The sequence below is a fragment of the Aquarana catesbeiana genome, linkage group LG01, assembly GCF_042186555.1.
Source record: "Aquarana catesbeiana isolate 2022-GZ linkage group LG01, ASM4218655v1, whole genome shotgun sequence".
Lineage (NCBI taxonomy): Eukaryota > Metazoa > Chordata > Amphibia > Anura > Ranidae > Aquarana > Aquarana catesbeiana.
Genome location: NC_133324.1, coordinates 546244546 through 546269285, shown reverse-complemented (window position 1 = coordinate 546269285; position 24740 = coordinate 546244546). Strand labels below are relative to the sequence as shown.

Here is a 24740-nt window from a genome sequence, read left to right as displayed (position 1 = left end):
TTTCGCATGATGTACTCTGCATATAAGTTAAATAAGTAGGGTGACAATATACACCCTTGCCACACTCCTTTCTCAATTTTGAACCAGTCAGTTGTTCTATGCCCTGTTCTAACAGTATATATTAGTAGTGTCTAAATTAACGCTTATTATCCAGTCACAATGTTTGCTCCAAAATGTCCAATATTATTCAACACTTCTCTACAAATAAAATTACTGTCCACATTGGACCTGGTTTGCTTATATGTCAAACATTAGAAGGGAAGAGTAAAAAAAATTGTACTTCTCCAATTTTCCAAGCGATCCCCACACCTCAAGTCCATCACTCCTCCTGACATTGGTCAGTATAACTGAAATGAAAAGCTGCACACCGATAATGTCTTTACAGGCAAAATTTTAATCAGCTGGCAAGCTTCAGCATATGGTCCTGCCCCCTTTAACATGTTTTACTGAATGGTGTTCATCATAGAGGATCCTCTAAATCTAATGAGGTAAAACATGTTAGAGGGGTGGTCTTGGGGGCAGGAATCTGAAACTCAAAGGAGCATACAGTATATTCAGTAGAAAAGGTAATTAGTCTCAAACCAGGGGTATTTAGATAATAATAGTTTGAGGAAATGCCAAGCAAATTTGAAGAAAAGGTAACATTCACCCTTTTCTTTAATAGAATGAATGTTACAGTAAATACTTTTTCTACTTTTACACATGGAATAAAACAGAAAATTGAATTCAAATACTTACCGTAATTTTCCTTTCCTGACGAGCCCCGCCCACCCCCTAAGTAATCAGGACTTGGAAACAAATATATACCTCAATGTGGGATTTTTAGGGTAATGTAGTAAACAGAAAAATATGATAAAAAGATAATTTATTGATACACAAAAATTATAACATACAAAAAATACTTTCAATAATCGTGCGATTAAAAAGATCGTCAAATAGCATGAAATAACCAGGGAGTCAAAGCTCCTGCATCGTGATACATCCTGCTACAAGAAACAATCACCACCAATGATGATACGATGGCGTCAATTAGCTATATTCCAACGCGTTTCAACTTTATAACATCAAAAAGTCTTCCTCAGGGAAAGATTGCATCACGTTCTGAAGTTTCAAAAAATAATAGTATTACTAACAATATATATATTGCATGTATTTCATTGATAGCTTGGATTGAACAACTTACATTCCTTGTATAGCTGCAAGAAAAGTGCATTCCCAGTGCTGCAGGTTTTTTTTTTCGTCATTTGTTGCCCATACAGTCTAATATCCTCTACAGGACGGCATTGTATATTTTAAAGAAAACCAATAACTGGCAGCCAATAGAGTTACTATAAAAAAGGCAAATAGGATTTTTCAGAGTAGTGATCGTAAAAAACCAAGTTTTTTTTAGAGATCAATATTCTCTGAAACTAAGTAGTTAAATAATTAAGGCTTGAATTAATTACCTTCAGATAATGTAGCCAGGTGTGGGTCTTAAAAGAGTACACAGGCGCCTGTAGTGATGAGCCCAAGTTGTAGAGTACCTCTCGGTGGAAAGCCGAATAGGAAATGCTGCCATGAGCCATCCCTGGCGTCCTAAAAAAGGGATGTGGGCGTGGCTAAAGACTCTGAGCGTCGCATTGCTATGGCAACGCTAGGCTAGCAATTGGTGCTGGTATTAGGGGCGCGGTGCCGTGAGAGCGGCATCCCGCTCCTCACGTAAAACGTCAGTATGTCAATGGCTTGAGGCGTCGCATCTCCATGGCGACGCCTCGTATGTTATAGTTACTCGTGCAGAGGACGCGGGACGTGGTTCCACCCCTTGATCAAGGCTCCACGTCTCCCCTCCTGATATCCTGTGGGGTGTGGGCGTGGCTTGCCGAGACAGGGGAGGTGTACGTCGTGTCGCCTTGACGACATAGCCCGTTCCTCTTATCTGTTAGCTAGGTGTGTAGCGTCGGAGTCATGTGACTCGTACGCTGCGGGGACGCTGTGTTAGCCTCCAAATAGAGATCGTCCCGCACATGGGCAGAGATAACCTAAACAAAAGAGGGAATGAGTAGCTTTGTTTTTCAAACAAAGAAACTCTTACATCAAAAAAAAAAATATAATAAAAATAATAATAAAAAAGACTGAAGTAAAGGTGATTTAAAATATACTCCATGGTCTAAACATGCATAGTGCATTTGAGGAAAAAGAAGCAAATTAAAGGGGATAATGGGAATGGCTATGTTAATTAACAGAGTGGAAAATTGCAAAAAAAAAATAAGATGAAAATACCAATAGATAAATCAAATTAAATAAAATAAAATAGATTAAGTTGAAACTTTTGGTTATTTAATATATAGGATGCCTGTACCCTTTAAAGCGGTCCATATCTGCCTATACCTCCGACATGGAGGCCAGAGAGAAAGAATCCATTCTAGGACTAATAACCACCGACACAGTGAAAAAACTCCCACGGTTCCGAATCACAATCGGGATCGATGGGTGTTGGAGCCACGGTATTAAATACGTGACCCCCCTGTTTCGGGTAGGGATAAAAGACAGATAGGGCAGTCATTATCGAGACCTACCACCCCAGCACTGGGGAACAAAAGAAGAAAAGGTTGTTCTTCTCCAATGCGTTCAGAATGACATTGGTTATACAGCAATCAAACAGCTAAGTGAAATTAAATACATAACAAGTAGTAGTGATGATACTGTAAAATAAGAAAAAATAATAAGAAAAAAGTAAGAAAAAACTCTCCCAAAGTATTTTTTGAACTGAGTGTGTACCCAATACAATGGTGGTTTGGGTCAGGGGGTCTCTCAGTGTGGATCTCATGAGAGGTGTTATGCTGTTAGGTGTAGTTAGGAATGTGGCTCCTGAAGTGACTATTTGGGATGTATTGATAGCCCAAAATATCATGCTTCAGATGGAGTTCAGGCCTGCAAGGGCAGAACAGCAAAGTAGTGTGTAGTATAAGTTAATGTCTTTTTTTAGTCCGTTTTCCCTGAACTGAAACCCTCCAGAAACGGTCTGAAGCTTTCAGTTTCATTCAAGCCAGGGGGGGTGGTGGCCTTTAGGTATCTTATCCAGCGCATTTCCCGCTGAAGCAGAACCTTGTTCCAGTCACCCCCCCTGCTAGGAAATTAACGAGGGGTAGTCTATAGTTATGCTGTCTAGCCACATGTCTTCCCAAGGGTAAGTATAGGTTGCCAATATGCATGCTTTGCATGTGTTTGTCAACTCGTTTCCCGAACTCTTGTCGGGTCTTCCCTACGTAGAAGGCATCACACTGGCACTGCATGAGATACACCACGCCCTGCGTCCTGCAGTTGGCAAAATGACGCAGGGAGAAGCTCTCCCCGTTGGGCAGAGCCAGTGTGGTCCTCCTGCCAATGACTTTGCATTGAGCACATGATCCACATGGGTAGGTCCCCCATGTTTTGCAAGGATCTTTTCTTGCTTTTCCTTTATATATAATTTGGATCAATAGATTCCCAATGGAGCCAGATTTCCAGTATGTGATTTGTGGTTTAGAACTGATCAGTCCTTTTAAGGTGGAATCACCAGTGAGGATAGGGCAGTATTTGGAGATTATTTTATTGATCCTGTGGTGTTCATTGGAAAATCTCAAAATGATTCTAGTGGAGGTATCCTCTTTGGTGGGTTTTTCGGAGAAAATTAAATCTCTTCTGTTGGTTTGTTTGACCCGATTGAAGGCCTTTTTAAGAGACGATTTTGTGTAGCCCCTGTCCATAAGTCTGATGGTAAGTTGGTCGGCCTGTTTCTGAAAGTCTTCATCGGTACTGCAGTTTCTTCTAAGGCGAAGAAATTGACTATATGGGATGGATTTTTTTAGAGGGTCTGGATGAAAACTGTCCGAATGCAACAAAGTGTTGCCTGCGGTTTCTTTTCTGTAGAGTCTACTAGATAGTCCCCCATCAGGATTCTTGAAGATGGTGACATCCAAGAAGTTCACTTCGTGGGCATCCGATGTCATTGTGAAGAAGAGATTGAAGCTATTATTGTTCATGAGTTTTAAGCAATCTTTAAGTTGTTCCTGGGGGCCATCCCATATAATAAAGAGATCATCTATGTATCTCTGCCACATGCATATGTGGCGAGTATACAAAGATGCTGATTCCCCCTGTAGGAAGTCCTTCTCCCACTCCCCCAGGTACAGGTTGGCATATGAGGGTGCGCAGCAGGTCCCCATAGCCACTCCCTGCACCTGGAGGTAGTGGGAGCCTTTGAACAAGAAGGTGTTGTGTCTCAAGATGTATTCCAACATTAACAGAATGAAAGAGTTGAATTTCCAGTCCGTGGTGGCCCTTTGTTTCAAAACCCGTTCAGTCGCTGCGATGCCCAGATCATGTGGGATGCTATTGTAAAGGGATTCCACATCTATTGTGACAAGTATGGCCGAGCTAGAAACAGTTAAATTATCCAAGATTTGTAGTAGATGTATTGTGTCCCTTGTATATGATGGTAGGTCCATAACGTGAGGTCTCAGGTATTGGTCTATGATCTGACATATTCCCTCTGTGATGGAACCATTACCGGAGATGATTGGTCTCCCTGGGGGGTCATTGAGCTTTTTGTGTACCTTCGGTAGTGCATAGAAGGTGGGCTGGCGTGGGTGCCGGGTACGTATAAAATCCCACATATCCCTATCTATTACCCCCTCATTCAGGGATTCATCCACTAAGGAGAAAAATTCTTGGTTAAATTTATCCACCGTAGCAGGGGAAATTTTTTTGTAGCATTTTGTTTTATTAAGTATGTTGAAACACATTCTTTCATATTTAACATTCTCCATGAGGACAATGTTCTCCCCCTTATCCGATGCCTTGATCGTGATGTCTGATGTATGTTTTTCCATTTTTTCAATCTCTCTAGTAATTTGTCCTACAAATAGAACTATTGTCGGATTTTGGTTGAGTGGTGGGAATTTGTGTGACTTCCTTTTGAATTTTTTGATTGTTTTTTTATTTTCATTTAGTTCCTCTTGTTCTTCTTCACTGCCTGTGCTATCTACGTCTCCTTCCCAGAACTCTTCCTCAAAGTCACTTTCTTGCAGTAATAAATTGAGGTCTCTAAGAGCTCTAAAATCTGCTGCTTTTAGGTTTGGTGCCACTTCTGATGTGGCCATAGTTTTTTTGGTATATAGACTTTTAAGTAGAAGCTTCCTGGCAAATAAATTAATGTCCTTGATGGTCTCGAAGTTATCTGAGCTGTGATTGGGACAAAAGGAAAGACCCAGAGAAAGAACTTCCTGTTCTGCAGTTGTTAGTTTATGCAATGAACGATTGATGACATTTAGCCTTCTTTTGGGGGTGGAACTATTGTAGGTATCATTGATAGCTGTGTCTGGGGGAGCAGTATCGGAGTTTGAGGGGGTGCATTGCCCCTGTCTAAAAAATTATCTAGTTGAGTCTGCTGAGTTTTCGGGTATACGCCTTGTTCTTTGTAGCTTTTTCCAAGGTTCAGGGAAGAGGAACCTTTGGAGTTTCCTGAAGGTGCCCCTCTGGCCCTTCCTACTCCACCTTCTCTACCACCTCTTAAAGACTCTGTTGGTTATGGGTCCGTGGTTCGTTTTTTATTTATTTGTTGAATATCCCCATCCATTTCCAAATGTTTGGGAAAAGGTCCCTTTCTTTTGCCTCGGAATCTGCCTGCTTGTGAGGAGGCCGAAGAGGAGGAGTTGTTGGAGGGTGTGTCCGAAAAGTAATCATTGGTTTGATTGATATTGTCCTGCTGTGTGGATCTTGGGTTCTTCCTCCTTGCTCTTTGATCCAAGTTCCACTTGTAGGCCCTACCCTCTCCGAAGGCATTCTTGTCCCTCCAGTATTTTTTCTCCCTTTTAATCAAAATATTTTTACTGAAGGTCTCTAGATGTTCCTTAAGTTTCTTTTCATATGTCGCATATTGTTCATGTTTTTTTAGAGGGGAAAGTCGGGCATACAGTGTATTAATTTCCATATCCATGCCTTTTAGTTGCTGCTGATATTCATTTTGTAGTAGCATCATAAGATTTTTCGAACATTCATTTAGTTTTGTTTCTCACTTTGTTTTGAGTTCTTTAGTAATGTTGTCCAAAGTAGGAATTATTTGTATTCTTAAGCCTATAGGGTTGATACCCTCCTTGATATACCTTCCGAGTGACTCAATGTGCCAATGCAAGGCTGATTTTTTCTCCAAAATTTTGGTTAAACTGGAAAAGAGTGAAGAAAGGTCAGATGCGACCTGTTCTTTATCCTGATATTTTTTTTGAATGTTGGCCATGAGCTCCTCCCATCCTCCTCCCAGTAGATCCCCCATTATGTACCTTCGCCACCTGATTGAAATAACCCAGCCCAAAAAAAAAAAAAATAGTAATCAGTCAGGGAAAAAGAAATCCAATGACTTTATAAGGGTGCATGAAACTCCCCAGGAAGAGATAAGTCCCTTTCTTTAAATAAACAAGGGGAGTAATGAACCATCTAATTATATTCATATGAGTACATGTGTTAAGGAGAGTCCACATCAAGCCGTCTGAGTCAATGGATGAGGTATGGGTGTATTATCCACCCTGAAAATTACATAAAAATGGGTGACTCAGAGGGTTGGATGTGTCATTGCCATCATCCCTTTGAAGATTTGGAAACAAATATATACCTCAATGTGGGATTTTTAGGGCAATGTAGTAAACAGAAAAATATGATAAAAAGATAATTTATTGATACACAAAAATTATAACATACAAAAAATACTTTCAATAATCGTGCAATTAAAAAGATCGTCAAAGAGCATGAAATAACCAGGGAGTCAAAGCTCCTGCATCGTGATACATCCTGCTGCAAGAAACAATCACCACCAATGATGATACAATGGCATCAAGTAGCAATATTCCAACGCGTTTCAGCTTTATAACATCAAAAAGTCTTCCTCAGGGAAAGATTGCATCACGTTCTGAAGTTTCAAAAAAATAATAGTATTACTAACAATATATGTATTGCATGTATTTCATTGATCGCTTTGATTGAACAACTTACATTCCTTGTATAGCTGCAAGAAAAGTGCATTCCCAGTGCTGCAGGGGTTTTTTTTGTCATTTGTTGCCCATACAGTCTAATATCCTCTACAGGACGGCATGGTATATTTTAAAGAAACCAATAACTGGCAGCCAATAGAGTTACTATAAAAAAGGCAAAAAGGATTTTTCAGAGTAGTGATCGTAAAAAAACAAGTTTTTTTCAGAGATCAATATTCTCTGAAACTAAGTAGTTAAATAATTGAGGCTTGAATGAATTACCTTCAGATAATGTAGACAGGTGTGGGTCTTAAAAGAGTACACAGGCGCCTGTAGTGATGAGCCCAAGTTGTAGAGTACCTCTCGGTGGAAAGCCGAATAGGAAATGCTGCCATGAGCCGTCCCTGGCGTCCTAATAAAGGGATGTGGGCGTGGCTAAAGACTCTGAGCGTCGCATTGCTATGGCAACGCTAGGCTAGCAATTGGTGCTGGTATTAAGAGCGCGGTGCCGTGAGAGCGGCATCCCGCTCCTCACGTAAAACGTCAGTATGTCAATGGCTTGAGGCGTCGCATCTCCCTGGCGACGCCTCGTATGTTATAGTTACTCGTGCAGAGGATGCGGGGCGTGGTTCCACCCCTTGATCAAGGCTCCACGTCTCCCCTCCCCTTATCCTGTGGGGTGTGGGCCTGGCTTGCCGAGACAGGGGAGGTGTGCGTTGTGTCGCCTTGACGACATAGCCCGTTCCTCTTATCTGTCAGCTAGGTGTGTAGCGTCAGAGTCATGTGACTCAGACGCTGCGGGGACGCTGTGTTAGCCTCCGAATAGAGATCGTCCCGCACATGGGCAGAGATAACCTAAACAAAAGAGGGAATGAGTAGCTTTGTTTTTCAAACAAAGAAACTCTTACATCAAAAAAAAAAAAAAATATATATAATAAAAATAATAATAAAAAAGACTGAAGTAAAGGTGATTTAAAATATACTCCATGGTCTAAACATGCATAGGGCATTTGAGGAAAAAGAAGCAAATTAAAGGGGATAATGGCAATGGCTATGTTAATTAACGGAGTGGAAAAATTGCAAAAAAAAAAATAAGATGAAAATACCAATACATAAATAAAATAAAATAAAATAGATTAAGTTGAAACTTTTGGTTATTTAATATATAGGATGCCTGTACCCTTTAAAGCGGTCCATATCTGCCTATACCTCTGACATGGAGGCCAGGGAGAAAGAATCCATTCTAGGACTAATAACCACCAACACAGTGAAAAAACTCCCACGGTTCCGAATCACAATCGGGATCGATGGGTGTTGGAGCTACGGTATTAAATACGTGACCCCCCTGTGTCGGGTAGGGATAAAAGACAGATAGGGCAGTCATTATCGAGACCTACCACCCCAGCACTGGGGAACAAAAGAAGAAAAGGTTGTTCTTCTCCAATGCATTCAGAATGACATTGGTTATACAGCAATCAAACAGCTAAGTGAAATTAAATACATAACAAGTAGTAGTGATGATACTGTAAAATAAGAAAAAAGTAAGAAAAAACTCTCCCAAAGTATTTTTTGAACTGAGTGTGTACCCAATACAATGGTGATTTGGGTCAGGGGGTCTCTCAGTGTGGATCTCATGAGAGGTGTTATGCTGTTAGGTGTAGTTAGGAATGTGGCTCCTGAAGTGACTATTTGGGATGTATTGATAGCCCAAAATATCATGCTTCAGATGGAGTTCAGGCCTGCAACGGCAGAACAGCAAAGTAGTGTGTAGTATAAGTTAATTGCTTTTTTTAGTCCGTTTTACCTGAACTGAAACCCTCCAGAAACAGTCTGAAGCTTTCAGTTTCATTCAAGCCAGAGGGGGTGGTGGCCCTAAGGTATCTTGTCCAGCGCATTTCCCGCTGAAGCAGAACCTTGTTCCAGTCACCCCCCCAGATAGGTAGATGGACCCTATCTAGGACCGTGAAATTAACGAGAGGTAGTCTATAGTTATGCTGTCTAGCCACATGTCTTCCCAAGGGTAAGGATAGGTTGCCAATACGCATGCTTTGCATGTGTTTGTCAACTCGTTTCCCGAACTCTTGTCGGGTCATCCCTACGTAGAAGGCACCACACTGGCACTGCATGAGATACACCACGCCCTGCGTCCTACAGTTGGCAAAATGACGCAGGGAGAAGCTCTCCCCGTTGGGCAGAGCCAGTGTGGTCCTCCTGCTGATGACTTTGCATTGAGCACATGATCCACATGGGTAGGTCCCCCATGTTTTGCAAGGATCTTTTCTTGCTTTTCCTTTATATTCACTTTGGATCAATAGATTCCCAATGGAGCCAGATTTCCTGTATGTGATTTGTGGTTTAGAACTGATCAGTCCTTTTAAGGTGGAATCACCAGTGAGGATAGGGCAGTATTTGGAGATTATTTTATTGATCCTGTGGTGTTCATTGGAAAATCTCAAAATGATTCTAGTGGAGGTATCCTCTTTGGTGGGTTTTTTGGAGAAAAATTAAATCTCTTCTGTTGGTCCGTTTGACCCGATTGAAGGCCTTTTTAAGAGACGATTTTGTGTAGCCCGTGTCCATACGTCTGCTGGTAAGATGGTCGGCCTCTTTCTGAAAGTCTAAGGCGAAGAAATTGACTATATGGGATGGATTTAACTTAACTATACATTTTTCACTCAACTCAGCCTCAGCATTCTGTAACTCGTACTACATAACTGGGTGGGTGTTTTGCTGCCATGGAGCTCGTCAGGAAAGTAAAATTACGGTAAGTATTTTAATTCAATTTTCCATTTTCCTGATGGCTCCATGTTAGCACAGCTGGGAATTAAATAGCCACACACGGGAGGGTAATGCTTGAGAAAAATTTTTAATCTACATTGGAGGTGGAAGCCAGAACACTCCTGCCAATATCTATGGTAGTCAGAGCCCCTGCTCCACGCAATAGTGTGCCATGAAGGTGTGTATGGACGTCCATGTGACTGCCTTGCAGATCGTCTCCAAGGACACTTGTCCCGCCGCTGCCCAGGAGGTAGAGACTCCCCTAGTGAAATGCGCTATGACCCCCTCAGGCACAGGCAAACCCTTTGTTCTGTAGGCCATTGATATAGTCTTGACTAACCACGAGGCTATCACCCTACCAGAAGCTCTCAGGCCCTTCCGAGCACCATTCGGGGTGATGAAGAGATGGTCTGACTTTCTAAGTTCAGCCGTCGCGTCCACATAGGCTTTCAGTGAAGACCCCACATCAAGTGGATTTGGATTCTGAGAGTTCTCTGCGAGAAACATTGGGAGCGTGATTTCCTGTGTCATATGGAAACTAGAGGCTACCTTCGGGACGAATCCCAGCATTGGCCTGAGCACCACTCTATCCGGGAAGAAAGAGAGGAAGGGTTCTTTAAACCCCAATGCCGCTAACTAGGATACCCTTCTGGCTGAAGTTATTGCCATAAAAAAAAAAAGGCGGTCTATGAGAGATGCCATAGAGAGACAGGAGAAAGAAAGGTGTCTGGTGAAAGGAAATCCAAGATTAGAGGCAAGTCCCATTTTGGAAATCTTCGAGACCTCGGCGGTCTTAGGCGGATGGCCGCTCTGAAGAAATGGATCACCAACCTATCCACGGCCCACTGGGTACCAGTGAAAGCCCAGACACGTGGGCCTTCAAAGTGCTTGGGGAGAGGCCTAGATCCAATCTCGCCTGGAAGAACTTCAGAATGTGGCAGACCCTTGGTGAATCTGGCAAAAAAATCATGTCTGTATGCAAATTCCACAAACTTATTCCAAGTTCTGGTATAGGCATTGTTGGTACTGTCTTTCCTGGCTTTCATTACGGTACTCGTGACTCTGGCTGAGCAACCCAGACTGATTAGCCTTCGCCTCTCAAGACCCAGGCCATCAATTTCAGGCTCTCTGGGGCCGGGTGGCAGATTGGCCCCTGCTTCAGCAGGTCCAACGTTACTGGTAGAGGGTGTGGTTCCCTGATGCTCAGTGAGAGGAGCAGAGGATACCAAGGTCTCTTCAGCCAGTCCGGTGCTACCGCCAGAATGGACACTTTCTCCTGCCGCAACCTGCGTAAAAAGAGGAGGATCATGGGGATCGGAGAGAAGGCATATGTCATTCTGAAATTCCATTCTGCTCTTAGGGCATCCACCCCCGTTTCTTGCGGATGATTTTTACTTGGCAAAGAACTGTGGTAGTTTGGTATTGGTCGGAGAGGCAAACAGATCCACTTCCGGAAGGAAGGCCCATGCCCCCAGGTTCCGAAAGATTTGTGGTGACAGGGCCGTTGTTGTCCAAGTCCGCTCTGGACAGGAAGTCTGCTTGAGTGTTCAGATGACCGGGCACATACACTGCTGTTAGCAGCTGTAAGTTGGTTTGAGCCCAATCCATGATCTCTCAGGAGGGCACTGCTGCGAGTGCCTCCCTGCCTGCAGATGTAAGCCACTGCCGTCACATTGTCTATCTTCAAAAGGATGGGCTCTCCTTGAATCTGACTCTTGAATGCCAGGAGGGCCTGGAAGGCTGCCCTCAATTCCAGTATATTGGAAACTACATTGGAAGCCTGAAAAGTCTAATGGCCTTGGGCCCAGTGGTCTTCGTATAGGGCTCCCCAGCCCGTTCCACTGGCATCGGACTGGACTATTTGCCACCTTGTTGTGAATAAGGAGTGGCACCAAAGAAGATTCCCCTGCCTCGACCACTAGTCCAAGTTGACCCTCATCTGAGTTGTGATCTGGATTTTCTGACCAAGATCCCCCCATCTCCATTGATCTAGGAGACCCATTTTGAAGAGGCGCGAATACCATTGAGCCCATTTGACCATCGGAGTGGTTGAGATCATTATACCGAGAAGTCGCATGCAGTCTACTGTTGGCAGGTACGGCTTCTTTCGGGCTTCCGACATTGTTTTTGGGATACAGGACATCTTGTCTCTGGGTAATGCCACTGATGCCCTTCTGAGTATCTAGCTTTGCACCTAAGTACACCAGAGATTGAGTCGGCACGAGGTGACTCTTTTCCTGATTGACCAGCCAACCAAAACTCTCCAACGTCAGCAAGGTTGTCTCCCGGTGTGTCAGGAGCGTATCCTTGTCTTGGCTTAGAAGTAAAATGTCATCCAAATAGTGATGTATATGGATTCCCTGCAATCGTAGGTGGGCCACCAGGATCTTCGTGAATACCCTGGGGGATGTGGTCAGTCGAAAGGGCAGGCATACAAACTGATAGTGAAGTTGCCCTACTGCGAACCGAAGAAACCTCTGGTAGAACGGGCCACGGGTACATGAAAATAAGCATCCCTGAGGTCCACCGACAGTAGCCAGTCTCCCGGTTGAATGACCTTCAGGATTGTTTGGAGCGACTCTATCCTGAATTGCTCCTTCTTGATGGACCTGTTGAGGTCCCTGAGGTCTACTACCGGCCTCCAAGTCCCTGACTTTTTCCGAACCAAGAACAGAGGTGTGTAGACCCCGGAAAAATGCTCCTTTTGAGGAACCTTCAAATGGTATCCTGCACCATCCCTGCTTGGATGCTGGTTCAGCCACCCAGGGCCTCAGCCACAGGGCTCTTCTGGCATTTACTGCATTACTGCATTTAGCATAACTATCACCACAATCTTGATTAGGTCGATGGATGCTTCGGCCATAAATTAAGCTGTTAGCTTCAAATTTGCTAACGAGGCTAGGACCTCAGCTTTGCCCAGGTCGTTCTCCACCACCCCTCGGCTTTGTGCATCCAGATCTCCATGGCCTTAGAAATGGCGGCCGACGCCATCGACGGCCTACATGAGCCAGTGTGTAGATCTTTTTAAGATCCACATCTACCCTCCTATCCAGTAAGTCCCTGAAGGATACTGCATCATCCAGTGACAGGGTTATGTGTCTGGCAAGGCGCAGGAGGCTCCTCCAGAACCTTCACCTTCTCTGCTTTAAACGGATACAACTTTGCGAACCGATTCTTGGAAATCATGCTCTTATCTAATTGTTTCCACTCATCATAGATCACTTCCTGGATCTCTTCCATGAAGGGAAAATTCACTGCTTCCCTTTTCATGTTTGTGAAATACTTCCTTTGTTTCTTCTGCGGTTCTTCTGCCACATCTTCCTACATCATGGGCTGCCTAATCTCTTTCACAAAAGGTTGAACCAAGGCAAAGTCGAATCCATCATACTGGGTCTCCTCCTCTTCAGCAGAAGATGCATCTGAGACCAACGGTGTTTGGGCTTCTGGGATACCCTGAGTGGCCAGAAGTATTTGAGGTGACAGGGAGAGAGAGGTAGAAGGCACTGGAGTAGTTGAAGCCTACATCTGCGTTGCAAACGACTTCAGTGTTTCCTCAAACGCCTGTTCCATTAATGATACCAGCTTCGTCTTATCAGGTTCCTGGCTCTTCATTGCTTCTTTGAAGCAATCCACACAAGCCATCTTACCCGCCATCGCCTTTTTAGGGCAAGCCCAGCAACCTCCTGGCCTGGGCTGTTCATGATGCATATTCGTCCGGTGACGCGACAGAGAATGCCGACACCTTGAGGGAGAGCAGGACTGAGGAGCCTCTCTTCTTCCATGGGAGCGTCGATCTTCCTGTGAGGATGAGGGTCTACCATTCCTTCCCGAGCTTCTATCCTCTGATCGCCAAGAAGAGCCATGACGGAGACCTGAGGAGCTGGAGCAGTACAGATAGGCGTGAGGATTTAGTCTGCCAACATAGGAGAATTATAACATGTATATATTCCATGGTATCTCCCCTACCTTCTTTGTGAGCGCTGATCTTTAGAGGGGGTAGGCATTTTGATCCTGCTGGAAAAAAATATAAGACATGTTATGTCCTGGATAAAATTTTATAACAGGTGGTGTACAGGAATGAATCTTGCCATTTGCAAGGAATACTTGAGGGGAGGGGTGTAGGAGGCACAGGCAGCCTTGGAGCACACAGAGCACAGTCAGCTGTAACAGCAGATGCTTCTTTAGGTAGAAGCACTTTTAAAAACTGGCTCCCTTAAGGCTTGCTCTGTCCCCCCCCCCCCCCCTGATTGGCCGGGCGGCTCTGCACATGCCGATTCCACACTGGCTCGTATCTCCAGCTCAGGAACACAGAAAGGGCAGAGAACGCGTGCGGCTCGCCCCTAACAGGCACAGTGATCCCCCGCTCTAAGGAGAGAGACACCGCACACCGCCCAGCTCCCCCAATGCTGACTGTTTAAGGCAGCATGCAGCCGACCCGAGGATCAGCAGCAGGGCTCCCTGACAAGGTTGCTATTAGCAGCCTAGGAAGCAGGCAAATCCGGACGGACAGCCAGCACTTTATACCGGCTAGGAGGGGAGACACCATTAGTCCTGACCTAGGAGAAAAAAAAAGGAACGCTGAGGCTAAGGTGAGCGAAAAATTTATAGTTAAGTCCTGATTACGTAGGGGGTGGGCAGGGCCTTACCCAGCTGTGCTGACATGGAGCCATCAGGAAAATGTATTCATCAATAAACTCAATATATTATATTCTCGAAGAATTTGGAGGACATATAGTAAAACAGCAGTTATTCATATTAAACAACCAAATGTGAAAAACACTTCTGGTGTAGTCTAATACTTATTTAAGGGGAAAATACTAACACTTAGTTACTATGTAACTATCTAACTATGTAGCATACCTCCAACCCAATAATACAAATCTAGACAGATACCTGAAAAAAAAACTGTAAACCCTGTTTTACGTTACTTTATGTCCTAGTAAACACTACTTATCTTACACTGTATATTGGATGTAAATGCAAAGCTCTGGCAATATATTCTTGGTATTACATTTTTGTGATTTATGGTGTTAAAAATAAAGAAATAAAGAAAAAAGAAGAACAATATCACCAAGTTTGTAGCTGTTAGGTCCAGAGGGAGCTCAACGTTAATAAGGAAAATTGAGAACCAGCAGAACAATGGGCCTCTGTGCAGAGAGAACACCACCAACTCTCCTTACATGCGTCATTGGAAATGGCTTCCTCGGGGGGCGTTGTTGGCATGTACAATGTCTGTTCTCAGTCAAACAGAACAGATTTTTGCGGGAAGCGGTTGAATGTTTCAGTGTGGAATGCAGCATTACGTATTTTAACACATTTATCCTACTGTAATATAACAATATAAATCCCTATTAAATTTGCCATCATGCTAATGATGGGGGAGGGGGAGATTTTCGAAATCTGGTGCAGCTCAGCATAGAAACCAATCAGCTTCCAGGTTTTATTGCCAAAGCTTAACTGAACAACCTGAAGTTAGAAGCTGATTGGCTACCATGCACAGCTGCACCAGATTCTGAGTGCTCCAGTTTTAGTAAATCTCCCCCATTCTCATATTTACCATAATTCTTAACTCAATTTAGGAAAATAAATCAGGGAGAGATTAAAGGAGAAGTCCAGCCTGAGCTTTTTAGGCTAGGCTTCTCCTCCTTTTTCAGCAGAGAATGGTCTGAAGTCTGCTCTCTGCTAATGTCACTGCCATCAGTCGAGGCAGCGCGTCATTCTGACTTCCAAGTCTGGATCCACCAGCTGCCTTATAAATGAATATATTGCCAGAGCTTTGATGGCGGGGGACAGATGCAGCATCAGTCTGATGCTGCATCCACCTAGGTAAGAATGAATCTTTAATAAAAAAAAAAAACATACTTCTTTTTAACCCTTTTGCTACCAGGTCCGTACATCATACGGATCTGACAGCCTGGGGGTTTCACATACAATCTGGTGCCAATCAGCCAATTCAGCCAATGGCAGAAAGCGCTGATCGGAGTGTTCTGGCGGTGGGGCCATCCCCCTATCAGAACACAACAGCTCAGCGGGGGAGAGTACACGCATGGTTAGTACAGCGGCTCCGACCGGAGCTGATAGTTTTTTTCGTTCAATCCACCGGGTTGAACGAAAAAAATGAATAGTGTGTATCTGGCTTAACTCCATGTAGAATATCTTTGAAGGTATTCATGGTTGCCACTCAATTGGACTTCAAACATGTCTTTCCCTCTATATCTCCTTTAAATGGTGGATGGGGGAGATTTGTAGTTTACTGTAGGAAGATAAGATAAGATTGGTTTAATTTCAGCTCACAGGAAGTTACAAGAACACTGCATTGACCAAGGCTCGTTAAAACCCATTGCTAATGCGACACAGCTCATTGTGTCGCATTGGCAATGGGTTTATGTGTTTTTATGTGCTGCTCTTGACTTTCTATGGGCCTTTCAACACACTATATAAGAGAAAAAAAAGGAAATGTCATATTTTTCAAAACACACTGCACTGCAGCTCTGAGATGAAAACAGACACTCTCCTGATTATGGGGCATTTTACGCATTTGTGTATTAACCACTTGCCGACCGCCTCACGCCGATGTACGTCGGCAGAATGGCACGGGCAGGCAGAATCACGTACCCGTCGCCAGTGTCACTAAGCGATCATTTTTCTGATAGCTGTATTAGTGTCACTGGTGACGCTAGTTAGTGAGGTAAATATTTAGGTTTGCCGTCAGCATTTTATAGCGACAGGAACCCCCATATACTATCTAATAAATGTTTTAACCCCTTGATTGCTCCCTAGTTAACCCTTTCACCAGTGATCACCGTATAACCGTTACGGGTGACGCTGGTTAGTTGGTTTATTTTTTATAGTGTCAGGACACCCGCCGTTTATTACCTAATAAAGGTTTAGCCTCCTGATCCCCCAGCGGTGATATGCGTCGCCCCAGGCAACGTCAGATTAGCGCCAGTACCGCTAACACCCACGCACTCAGCATACGCCTCCCTTAGTGGTATAGTATCTGAACGGATCGATATCTGATCCGATCAGATCTATACTAGCGTCCCCAGCAGTTTAGGGCTCCCAAAAAAGCAGTGTTAGCGGGATCAGCCCAGATACCTGCTAGCACCTGCGTTTTGCCCCTCTGCCCGGCCCAGCCCACCCAAGTGCAGTATCGATCGATCACTGTCACTTACAAAACACTAAACGCATAACTGCAGCGTTCGCAGAGTCAGGCCTGATCCCTGCCATCGCTAACAGTTTTTTTTTGGTAGCGTTTTGGTGAAGTGGCAAGCACCAGAAGCCTAGTACACCCCGGTCATAGTCAAACCAGCACTGCAGTAACACTTGGTGACGTGGCGAGTCCCATAAATGCAGTTCAAGCTGGCGAGGTGGCAAGCACAAGTAGTGTCCCGCTGCCACCAAGAAGACGAACACAGGCCCGTCGTGCCCATAGTGCCCTTCCTGCTGCATTTGCCAATCCTAATTGGGAACGCACCACTTCTGCAGCACCCGTACTTCCCCCATTCACATCCCCAACCAAATGCAGTCGGCTGCATGAGAGGCATTTTTATGTCCTCCCGAGTACCCCTACCCAACGAACCCCCCCCAAAAAAATGTCGTGTCTGCAGCAAGCGCGGATATAGGCGTGACACCCGCTATTATTGTCCCTCCTGTCCTGACAATCCTGGTCTTTGCATTGGTGAATGTTTTGAACGCTACCATTCACTAGATCAGTATTAGCGTAGGGTACAGCATTGCACAGACTAGGTACACTTTCACAGGGTCTCCCAAGATGCCATCGCATTTTGAGAGACCCGAACCTGGAACCGGTTACAGTTATAAAAGTTAGTTACAAAAAAAAGTGTAAAAAAAAAAAAAAAAAATATATAAAATAAAAAAAAATAGTTGTCGTTTTATTGTTCTCTCTCTCTCTCTATTCTCTCTCTATTGTTCTGCTCTTTTTTACTGTATTCTATTCTGCAATGTTTTATTGTTATTATGTTTTATCATGTTTACTTTTCAGGTATGTAATTATTTATACTTTACTGTTTACTATGTTTTATTGTTAACCATTTTTTTGTCTTCAGGTACGCAATTCACGACTTTGAGTGGTTATACCAGAATGATGCCTGCAGGTTTAGGTATCATCTTGGTATCATTCTTTTCAGCCAGCGGTCGGCTTTCATGTAAAAGCAATCCTAGCGGCTAATTAGCCTCTAGACTGCTTTTACAAGCAGTGGGAGGGAATTCCCCCCCCCCCACCGTCTTCCGTGTTTTTCTCTGGCTCTCCTGTCTCAACAGGGAACCTGAGAATGCAGCCGGTGATTCAGCCAGCTAACCATAGAGCTGATCAGAGACCAGAGTGGCTCCAAACATCTCTATGGCCTAAGAAACCGGAAGCTTCGACCATTTCATGACTTAGATTTCACCGGATATAAACAGCGCCATTGGGAAATTGGGAAAGCATTTTATCACACCGATCTTGGTGTGGTCAGATGCTTTGAGGGCAGAGGAGAGATCTAAGGCCTAATAGCCCCAATTTTTTCAAAAAAGAGTACCTGTCACTACCTATTGCTATCATAGGGGATATTTACATTCCCTGAGATAACAATAAAAATGATTAAAAAAAAAATGAAAGGAACAGTTTAAAAATAAGATAAAAAAGCAAAAAAATAATAAAGGAAAAAAAAAGCACCCCTGTCCCCCCCTGCTCTCGCGCTAAGGCGAACGCAAGCGTCTGTCTGGCGTCAAATGTAAACAGAAATTGCACCATGCATGTGAGGTATCACCGCGAAGGTCAGATCGAGGGCAGTAATTTTAGCAGTAGACCTCCTCTGTAAATCTAAAGTGGTAACCTGTAAAGGCTTTTAAAGGCTTTTAAAAATGTATTTATTTTGTTGCCACTGCACGTTTGTGCGCAATTTTAAAGCATGTCATGTTTGGTATCCATGTACTCGGCCTAAGATCATCTTTTTTATTTCATCAAACATTTGGGCAATATAGTGTGTTTTAAAATTTAAAAAAGTGTGTTTTTTCCCAAAAAAATGCATTTGAAAAATCGCTGCGCAAATACCGTGTGAAAAAAAAAATGAAACACCCACCATTTTAATCTGTAAGGCATTTGCTTTAAAAAAATATATAATGTTTGGAGGTTCAAAGTAATTTTCTTGAAAAAAAATAATTTTTTCATGTAAACAAAAAGTGTCAGAAAGGGCTTTGTCTTCAAGTGGTTAGAAGAGTGGGTGATGTGTGACATAAGCTTCTAAATGTTGTGCATAAAATGCCAGGACAGTTCAAACCCCCCCCCAAATGACCCCATTTTGGAAAGTAGACAACCCAAGCTATTTGCTGAGAGGCATGTCGAGTCCATGGAATATTTTATATTGTGACACAAGTTGCGGGAAAAAGACAATTTTTTTTTTTTTTTTTTTGCACAAAGTTGTCACTAAATGATATATTGCTCAAACATGCCATGGGAATATGTGAAATTACACCCCAAAATACATTCTGTTGCTTCTCCTGAGTATGGGGATACCACATGTGTGAGACTTTTTGGGAGCCTAGCCGCGCACGGGACCCCGAAAACCAAGCACCGCCTTCGGGCTTTCTAAGGGTGTAAATTTTTGATTTCACTCTTCACTGCCTATCACAGTTTCGGAGGCCATGGAATACCCAGGTGGCACAAACCCCCCCAAATGACCCTATTTTGGAAAGTAGACACCCCAAGCTATTTGCTGAGAGGTATAGTGAGTATTTTGCAGACCTCACTTTTTGTCACAAAGTTTTGAAAATTGAAAAAAGGAAAAAAAAATTTTTTTTCTTGTCTTTCTTCATTTTCAAAAACAAATGAGAGCTGCAGAATACTCACCATGCCACACATGGCCTGTGTGAGCAATATATCATTTAGTGACAACTTTTTGTAATTTTTTTTTTTGTCATTATTCAATCACTTGGGACAAAAAAAATTAATATTCAATGGGCTCAACATGCCTCTCATCAATTTCCTTGGGGTGTCTACTTTCCAAAATGGGGTCATTGGGGGGGTTTGTACTGCCCTGCCATTTTAGCACCACAAGAAATTACATAGGCAGTCATATACTAAAAGCTGTGTAAATTCCAGAAAATGTACCCTAGTTTGTAGACGCTATAACTTTTGCGCAAACCAATAAATATACGCTTATTGACTTTTTTTTACCAAAGACATGTGGCCGCATACATTTTGGCCTGAATGTATGACTAAAATTGAGTTTATTGGATTTTTTTATAACAAAAAGTAGAAAATGTCGTTTTTTTTCAAAATTTTCGGTCTTTTTCCGTTTATAGCGCAAAAAATAAAAACCGCAGAGGTGATCAAATAACATCAAAAGAAAGCTCTATTTGTGGGAATAAAAGGACGCAAATTTCGTTTGGGTACAGCATTGAATGACCACGCAATTAGCAGTTAAAGCGACGCAGTGCCAAATTGTAAAAAGTGCTCTGGTCAGGAAGGGGGTAAATCCTTCCGGGGCTGAAGTGGTTAAAAGGGGCAGTGTAAATGGGCCTCCATTGTGGGAAAAAAAGGAAATGTTTTTTTTCCAACCTACTATGTAGTATTTTTTATTGAGCTTTTAATTTGTTTTGCTATTTATGACTGGACATAAAAACAATACTAAAGGCAAACTTTTTTTTTTTGTTTTGTATAGAGTGGAGAGGAATTAGACCCTCTGTCAAGTTTTTATTGCTGTCTGTGCCCCCAGTAGGGAGATTCACCCTCTCTTATCTTCCTGTTTACTGTTATTAAAAGTAAAAGAAAATACCAAATTTTGGGTTGACATCAGAACACTAATAAAGGGGAAATCTTCCAATGGGGACACTAGTTCTGGTGACCCTGGTGATCCCTTACTTTGCAGGGATCTCCTCTCACTTCCTGTCTTGGCTATGGGACAGGAAGTGAAGGGACCTCTTCCCAATGGGACACAGATGGCAAAACAATTTGACAGGGGTTATAACCCTTCCTCACTCTATCCAAAATAAAAATAAAGTTTTGCCTTTAGTTATTCTTTAAAAAAGAAGATACAGCCCTTTGGATGACCTTTTCCGTGAATGTTGATCAACAAAGATATATTTTTTTTATTTTTTTAGAATTGACCTCAGAACCTCTCCTCTACATTGTCACCTATCGACAATTTATTTTTTCTACTATAACATTTTAATACTGTATTTGTACAATTGCTCCAACCTTCAGCTCTGTATTGGGGAAAAAATTACAATTGTTTCACACTGGCTCTGTTTACCAATAATTGATTACCTTTGTCATTCCAGACTACACCATACAGTATGTATACTTACAGTACACCAATCATAACTAGTGTGAACATGTGACATTAAATGAATGGGTGCTTAACTATAGTCAATCATCTTGCCTGTAATGAGATTTTAGTGGTCCAGTGTCAATCCCTTATTTGTTAAGTGAAATGTTTCCATACTATTTGCATAAAAGCATGTACTCCTTTCTGACTTTTTTTCTGTATTGTAATTGATTGGATAGGAATGTCTCCAACTGTGAAGAAATCGGAATTGGATAAATCACCATTTCACAGTCCATCTCCTCAAGACACATCCCCAAGAATCAGTGGCTTTACTCAGCATCACAGGCCGGTCATAGCTGTGCACAGTGGTGAGTGACAAAACCAAAAAGGTCCTCCCTAGTGAGGACTTATCTTTCTTCAGATTGCACAGATAAGTGCACAGTTTGAAATTTGGACAGGTATACTAGATTTTTATGCCTCAGGCTCTCTTGTTACACATCACAAATCATCTTGTTGTGTTCTCATTGTTTCAGTTGTTTATTTATTCCTCTCTTTTTTTTTCTCTTTTCCCATTTCTCTCTTACAATTACCTTTGCTTTTCTCAGGTCTGGCCCGCAGTCCCCATACCTCCACAACATTACACTTCCCACCTTCCTCCCTACTTCCCCAGGCTGCCTCCACTTACTTCCAACACACAGCAATCCGCTATCCTCCTCACCTTAACCCTCAGGATCCCCTGAAAGACTTGGTATCCCTTGCCTGTGACCCGTCCACCCAACAACCTGGCCCGGTAAGCATGTGGCTGTTATCAAAAGATAAGTGTGCTTTGATGGAAAATGTAGTCAATTCTGGGTATAAATAATGGTGACGTGTTTAAAATAAGTGGGAAATGATGATAGCTACTGTAGCTGCTGACATGTGGTTTTCTCTATATAGTCATATAAAATGTATTTATAGTTTTAAGTTGGGTATTATCCCTTAAATATTCTGCATCTGGGGCTATGCCCTAGACTGTTACTACATCTGCTCTCCACCCACTTATTATCTCAGCTGAATGGGAGCGGCCAGGTGAAGGTTTCAAGTCACTATATCTCCACGCAGATGCTGGCCCCACCTCCTCCTGGAATGCCCCGTCTTGCATTGCCCTCCGACACCAAATCTACTACTGCATCTGATGGGGGTACCTCTTCACCCACTTCTCCAAGTGAGTACCTTTTATGGCACTAAGGTATTCACAAAATACTAGTACAAAAAAAATGTACATTGATAATGCAGGCTTATATATGCTTGTTGAGTGTTATTGAGCATGAACCGAGTATTCCTTTGCTTGCTACAACTATCACAATGTATCTACCCAAACAGATAATATGTCGTTACTTAGTTCGTAAGAAGATTTATCTTTCATTGAAAATAAAATGCATTTTTTCTTACTAAAAGTAATGTTTTTTGTTGTTATTGCTAACACAAAGTGCAATGAAATGTTCTGTGCTCTCTGTGAGTGCTGATATTTTATGGTCACAAAGACAAGTGCTTGAGCTACCTTATTCTTAATCCCCAATACAGAACAGAAGTCATGCAGTAAGGACAAGGTGTTTTATACATCAACCTATGGGGTTGATTTACTAAAACTGGAAGATGTAAAATCTGGTGCAGCTCTGCCAAGAAACCAATCAGCTTCCATTTTTTTTTTTTGTCAAAGCTTAATTGAACAAGCTGAAGTTAGAAGCTGATTGGCTACCATGCACTGCTGCACCAGATTTTGCACTCTCCACATTTTAGTAAATCAACCCCTAAATGTTGCAACCAACAGATGTACATAGTTAAGCCTTTAACATTGATATCAGTATGTCTAAAATTTCTATAATATTTAATCAGCCCCTCCCAAAACTGATATTTCCATTTTGTCTACTCAGCTATGGATTGATTCACGTGTTTTTTTTCTCTCTCAGAAAGAGCAACATTTGCTAAACTAGCTTGCAGAAAATATTTTGCAAGGCAATAGCACTCACTGTGTCTGGTTTCTCCTTGTTTATTCTACATTATGCTGAATCCATAAGAGAACTACATCATAATTTTGCATTGTTAAAGCCATGGCAGTTGGGCAAACTGGGAATTCTGGAGATCTAAGTGATGTAAGAAGCCAGCGTGTATATTCGTTTGCCAGTCACAACACAAAGCTGAAATGTCAGTTTTGAGTTTTGGCTTGGCCTTTAACATAGTGAAAATGCTCAGAATGCTCACCTGGAAAAGCTTTACTGGGGCCTAGCCTGTTTTTTTTTTTTGTCCATATGTTATTATGAACATTTGTGGCATGTGACAGATTTTGACATCTTGTTTCATATATACTACAAATCACATTCCTTTTTCATTTAACAGCGTATTCTGCACCTAGCACGCCACCCGCAAACCGATTTGTAGGACTGGGTCCACGGGACCCTGGGAGCATTTATCAGCCACAGGTAAGTGTGGAACAATAAGTTAATTTTGTTAGTCAAAATGTCAAGTGCATTTTGCTAGTGAAAAAAAAAAAAAAATAAGAGCGAGCTGGATTTACTATAAGGCATACTAGACCTTTAGTGCCTTTACGCAAAAGAGCTGGCTTTTTGCAGTAGAGCTAAATGTTTTTTTTTTTTCCATCATCGATAAAAACAGAATAATGTTTTGGAAGCTCATTTATACATTGTCATTTTTTCTAAGCCAGACTAGGACTTGTTTTGGGGATGTTTTGTGTAGAAGACGTGATCTTTGCACAGGGTTGACAAATAGCTATTTATCAATTACAGAAACTGATTTAGCATAATTTAAAAGCAAGGGAATTTGAACAAAAACATTTTAGTTTTTCTAAATTGGATGTGAATAAAAACATGGAAGCCTGGCCAAAATGGGCTTGTCTTGGCCCAGCGTATTTGTCAAGTATATTCTGGTCTACATAGTATAACTGGTTCAAATTCTAAGAGCCTTATTCTTGAATCTAGTTTAATTATCAGTCTGATTAGAGACTTCCATTAATTTTCTAATATTGTATAAATATGATAAGATAATACCTCCTACTGACACTAACGAGGGGGCACTATTCTTCCTACTGATACCAATGATGAGGCACTATTCCTTTCACTAACACCAACAATGGGGCACTATTCCTCCCACCAATACCAGCAATACCAATAATAGGGCACTCCTACAAACCACAGGGGCTGTGTCATTTTTATATTCCAACTGACCACCAAACCTGAGACATTGACCACTCCAGCTGGCCACAGTCTGGCCCCCCTAAGGTCTGATGGACAGTAAACTGGCTTTTTGTTTAGAAAGTTTGGAGACCCCTCATTTAGTACAATATTACACTGACTACAGTATCCAGCATCTAAAAAAATTTTTTTTAAAGTCAGCAGCTACAAATAATGTAGTTGCTGACTTTTAATATAAGGACACTTTCCTGTCTAGGGATCCCGCAGTCGGCCCCCGAAGCCGATTCGTCCATCGCTTTGGGTGCGGGCGCTGGCATTGCAACTATATAAAAACTGCAGTTTCCTACTGCGCATGCGTGAGTCGCACTGCGCTTTCTTAATGGTCCAGTCATCTTCTGGGACACACACAGGCCCCAGAAGTTAGCGGGGGGGAGAAGGTGGGGCCAAAATGACGTACCTCGTTGCGGCTAGGTAGAACGGAAGTCCACCTGGAGAGAACAAAAAAAGTTACAAAACGACAAAAA

The 24740-nt window shown here is 42.5% G+C and overlaps 1 protein-coding gene across 4 annotated transcripts in view; it reads left to right on the top strand.

Annotated features, from left to right (window-relative positions):
* NFIC (nuclear factor I C) overlaps positions 1-24740 on the top strand; it is a 269386-nt gene that overhangs the window by 226971 nt on the left and 17675 nt on the right. For 3 of the 4 annotated variants that reach the window (XM_073595294.1, XM_073595286.1, XM_073595289.1), the window contains exons 7-10: positions 21268-21396; positions 21634-21818; positions 22079-22232; positions 23405-23487. In XM_073595294.1, the coding sequence (XP_073451395.1) occupies positions 21268-21396; positions 21634-21818; positions 22079-22232; positions 23405-23487 (551 nt within the window). The remainder of the gene's footprint in view (positions 1-21267; positions 21397-21633; positions 21819-22078; positions 22233-23404; positions 23488-24740) is intronic. The other variant, XM_073595302.1, reaches the window with a different exon arrangement.